At 66.4% G+C, this 4,468-nt stretch overlaps 1 protein-coding gene across 1 annotated transcript; it reads right to left on the reverse strand.

The window, feature by feature from the left end:
- Window positions 1-851: 851 nt before the first annotated feature.
- BARX1 (BARX homeobox 1) lies at window positions 852-4,019 on the reverse strand. Its single transcript, XM_062585827.1, has 4 exons — window positions 3,815-4,019; window positions 1,775-2,063; window positions 1,497-1,581; window positions 852-1,016 (listed from the first exon to the last, which is right to left on the reverse strand). The coding sequence occupies exons 1-4, from the start codon at window positions 4,017-4,019 to the stop codon at window positions 852-854; spliced, it is 744 nt and encodes a 247-aa protein (XP_062441811.1).
- Between the last annotated feature and the right edge of the window lie 449 nt (window positions 4,020-4,468).

The following is a 4,468-nucleotide window of genomic DNA, read 5'->3' on the forward strand; positions in this document are numbered from 1 at the left end:
CGCTGCCCCCACGGGCCTTAGCGCCACGCAGGCAGCGGCTGCCGCGCATGACTCCCCGCGAGTTAGGCACGACCCTTCCGCGTATGGTAAATTATTTGCTCCTCTCTATAAATAAAGCCTGCTAATTAATTTATTTGCCAGGAATTACGTATTTTAAAAAGCAAAAGTGTCGACTTGCTCCTTTACAAAATTTGCCCGAGCAAAACTGCGGGTCCTGGTCACGGGCCGGGCTCGGCCTCCGGCAGATGGCAACGGCCGCAGTGTCACACACGGAAAAAATAACCCTGGGAATGTGCCTGGGAGCGGGCTGTGCGTTATTCCATTCCCGCAGATCTGCCTCTGAACTTGTATTTGAATACGTAATATATTAACCTGCTTCCGTGAAGAAAAATATTAAAAATCGTTACATTACCCAGAATAATAGTTCATAAAATACTTTATTGAAATAAAGTAAATATCTTCGCATTAATAAAACTGATCATAAAAATGCAGTTTTCGAATAACTAGGGGCACCACAGGGTTTAGAGAGCGAGCAGGTGTGAAAGTGGGATCCAGTGTCCTCCTGGCCCGTCCGGGCCGTCGCACAACACCGGCGTCCGTGGCGGGCGTCCCGCGGGCGGGGGTCCGGGCCGGCCGAGACGTTAAATCCGTCGGAAGCGATGGCAGGAACCGTCCGCGGGGCCCCCGGGCGCCGCCGGCAGGAAGGCGGCGCGGCGCGGCGCGGGGGCCCACGCCGGCCGGGCCGGCGTCGCAGCGCGGGAGGCCGGCGGGCCCGGCGGCGGCGGGGCGGGCCCTGCGCGGCGGCGCCGCTGGCAGGGCGGCCGGGCGGGCCGGGCCGGTGCCGGTGCCGGTCACTCCTCCTGGCTGACCTCACAGGGCGAGCCGAGGCTCTCGGGCGGCTTCTCGGCGTCCCGGGCTCGCTCCTGCTCCGACAGCTGCTCGCTGCTGGGGATGGAGTTCTTCTTGGGGCGACCCTTGGGCTTGGTGGGGGACTCCAGGCCGCCCCCTTGCAACACCTGCGGGGCCAGGAGGAGGGCAGAGGAGGAAGCAAACCCGCGTAAAACCGCGCTCCCCGGCGCGGCCGGCGGCCCGGCGCGGCCCCAGGTCTCCGCTCCCTAGCGTTTCAGCACCCAGCCTGGGAGGCGGCCGCGGAACGCGGCTCACAGCTGGCGGGCACCCGGACCTGGCTCGCATTTGCTGCTCTGGCCGGCTCCTCTCCGCCCGTGCGGATCGCCCCTCCGCACCCGCGGGGCTGCGCGGCCCGGCGGGGCGCGGCGTGCAGCGAAGCAGGGCGGCCCCGGCCGCGCCGCACCGCGGTGCCTCCCCGTCGCTGCTGCATTTATAGGCCTGTGGCCTTCCCCTTTTTAAAGAACAAATCTTTGGCGACATGCAAAAGCGGAGAGCCTGCAAGAGAGAGACCAGCAGCCCGGCGGAGACGCGGCTGACGGCCCGACACTGGGGGACCGCGCAGCGAGGGGTGGTCACGTGCAACTTACTATTTTCTTCCATTTCATCCGCCTGTTCTGGTACCAGGTTTTCACCTGGAGCTGGCTGAGCCCCAGCGATTCGGCCAGGTCTATTCTGCGGGCGAGAGAGAGGCGGTGAGGCCGCTGCCCGCCCGCCGGCCGCCGGGCTGAGCCCTTTCGCTCCCCGGCCGCAGCTCTGGGCCGTCGGCCGCAAAAACCTGCCTGCGCCCTCCCACCACCTCCACCGCAGCCCCAGCCCCAGCCCCCCGCCCGGCGCGGCCCGGCGCGGCCCGGCGCCCCTCGCCTACCTGTCGGGCGTGGAGAGGTATTTCTGCTTCTCGAAGCGCTTCTCCAGCCCCATGAGCTGCAGCTCGGTGAAGACGGTGCGGCTGCGGCGCCCCTTCTTGGCCTTGCCGCCCGGCTCGCCGGCGCCCGGCTCCAGCTTGCCGCGGAGGTGCAGCTCCAGCGGGAGGTGCGGCGCGGCCGCGGCGCCCGGCAGCGCCGAGCCGGCGGCCAGCAGCGCCGAGCCCAGCCCCGAGCAGCCCAGCGGCGCCAGCGGGAACTTGAACACGGCCGCCGGCTCCGCCTTCAGCACCGCTGCGGGAGAGAGGGGCCGTCAGAGCCCGCGGGCGCCCGGCGCCGCGGTGAGGGGCGGCCCCGCGCGGGGGGCAGTGCTCGGGGCCAGCCGGGTGGGGGCGAGGGTCACCCGAATCAGGCTCCGAAAGCGCTGCCGGGGCGCAGCGCGGCGGGGGCCGGGGCGGCCCGGTGCCGGTGCCGCCGGCTGCACCGCGGAGCTGCGCCGGCCCGAGCGCCGCGTTCCGCGGGTCGCGTTTGCGCTGAAACCAGCGGTCGGAAATTACGGAATGCTTCGGGGTGCGCGAGTGGAAATCGTTTAAAACAACGTAAAACCGCTCTCCTTCAATGTCACCTAACAAACGTCGGGGTTCTCGGCCGCAGGAGGAGTAACCGAGGTGCCGGATTCACGCTCCGCGTGCGGGTGGAGACCCGCGCCCGCCTGCGCCCGCCGCGCGTTTCCCCCCGCGGACACCACTACATTTTCAACAATTTCGATTCCTGCCCGTGAAGCGGAGCCCACGAATTTTCTAAACGCCATTCAGGAGCAGGGCCATCCCTAAAGAAATCACTTCGGCTCGCCGAGGCCCGGCCGCAGCGGCGCGCCCCGCCGGCTGCTCCCCGGGCGGCCCCACGGCCACGCGTGTGCGGCCGCCGCCTGCGCTCGGGAGCAGAGAACGATCCGTCCCCCCAGCACGGCGACTCCGGGCCGGCCAGCGGGCCGAGGGGCAGGAGCGCTTGCGGGTGCAAACGTTCAAATTCCGTTTAAACGGAATTAGCTATGTCCGAGCTGCCTCTTACCGCTAGGAAAACAGGACAACGATCGGGATTTTGTAAGGATTTTTTAAAAAGTCTCTGCGGATTCCTTCTCCTCGGCCTAAGCAGAAACTGCGTTGTTGAAGCAAATCCACGTATCGCTCCCTTACGGGAACCCAATTCTCCTGCCGCCGACCTCGGCGGGAGCTGCGCTATAAACATCTTTTTATTTGGTCTAGTATTTTAAATAGTTCATTCAGTCTTTAAAATTTCTGTTTCCATACTAATTTCTAGATATTCTAATATACGTGGCTGCCATGCTAGGGGGGCTAGATCCTTTTATATTTCTCTTTTAAGAGAGAAATAACAAATTGGGATCTCTCCGTTTCGTTCATTTCTACGGATAAAGAACGACGATTCTGCAGATTAAAATGGCTTTGGAAATGAAAGCTTTCACAACCACATATCAAAAACTTGCGTTTATATAATAACCGTTTCTAATATCCTGCCGTTGTTCTAGATGCTGAATCAGACTAGAAATAGCGCGCTCCCTCTGTTTTTAAATAAATAAGTCTAGAGGTGAATACGTGTATGTCGGGCGCCCAGCTAAATCTACGCCCGCGAAGTATACTACTGTTGATTGCAATCGCGTATTTGGCTGCATAGGATCCAGTAACTCATACCCTACCCGAAAACACACACACACACACACACACACACAAAGAAAATACCAACAAGAACTTTCCCGTGAAATTCCGTGGGAGTTTCGCGCTAAACCGGCTCTCTCAGCAGCCGGCCCGGCGCTCCGAGGACGCAAACCTCAGTTTGAAGCCCGCGGCGCCAGGGCGAGGGGGCAGCGCGGAGCGCCGCCCGCCAGCGAGCCGCTCCGCGCCTCGCCGGAGCTCGGGAGCCGCCTCGGCGCGGCGCAACGCGGGCCCGGCCGCCCCCGCGGAGGCGCCGCGGCTCCCCGGCGCGGCCGCCCGCGCGGAAACGGCGGCGGCGGCGCGGCCGGGACGTACCGAGGTGGTTGTGGTAGGGCCGCGCCGCGAGCAGCGCCTGCACGCCGAACTTGAGCAGCTCGCCGGCCGGCGCGGCCCCCTTGGCCTCCGCGTGGTCCGTCAGGATCTCCTCGATCATGAAGCTGCGGTAGCGGTGCGAGCGCTGGTCGGGGAAGGCTTCGGCCGGGAAGTAGTGCGCGGCGCCCAGCTCCAGCGGGTGCTGCATCCTCGCCGCCGCCGCGCGGCCGCGCCCGGGCCGCGCCGAGGGCTGCGCGGCCGCGGGGGCTCCGCGCCGCGGCGCCGCCCTAGCGCAGCCCCCCGGCCGCCGCGCCCGGCAGCGGAGCCGCGGGGCGCCCCGCGGCGGCTCTGCCCATCGCCCCGCCGCCGCCGCCCTGCGCCGCCGGGCGCCCCCGCAGCGCCCCGGGGCTCAGCACCGCCGCGGGGACGCAGCGCGGCCGCGCACGGTCACCACTTCATGCACGGGCGGCGGGGAGGCTCCTCCGCCCCGCGGCGGCGGCGGCGGCCTATTATAGCGGCGACCCCGCGGGGCCGTCAGCGCCGGGGGAGGGCGCGGGAGGGGCCGCGCCGCGCCGCGCCGGGAAGCGAAGGGGGCGAAGGGAAGGGCCGGCGCCGGCCCGCACCTGGAAGCGAGGCGGTGCGCGCAGCCTTTGATCC

Source organism: Rhea pennata, chromosome 12 (genome assembly GCF_028389875.1).
Source record: "Rhea pennata isolate bPtePen1 chromosome 12, bPtePen1.pri, whole genome shotgun sequence".
Lineage (NCBI taxonomy): Eukaryota > Metazoa > Chordata > Aves > Rheiformes > Rheidae > Rhea > Rhea pennata.

Bases quoted from the DNA above. Each gene is read 5' to 3' on its own strand.
- BARX1 (XM_062585827.1), bottom strand. From the start codon at position 4,019: ATGCAGCACCCGCTGGAGCTGGGCGCCGCGCACTACTTCCCGGCCGAA. The intron at 2,064-3,814 runs GTACGTCCCGGC...TCTCTCCCGCAG, and splicing joins GCCCTACCACAACCACCTCG to CGGTGCTGAAGGCGGAGCCG. The intron at 1,582-1,774 runs GTAGGCGAGGGG...TCTCGCCCGCAG, and splicing joins TACCTCTCCACGCCCGACAG to AATAGACCTGGCCGAATCGC.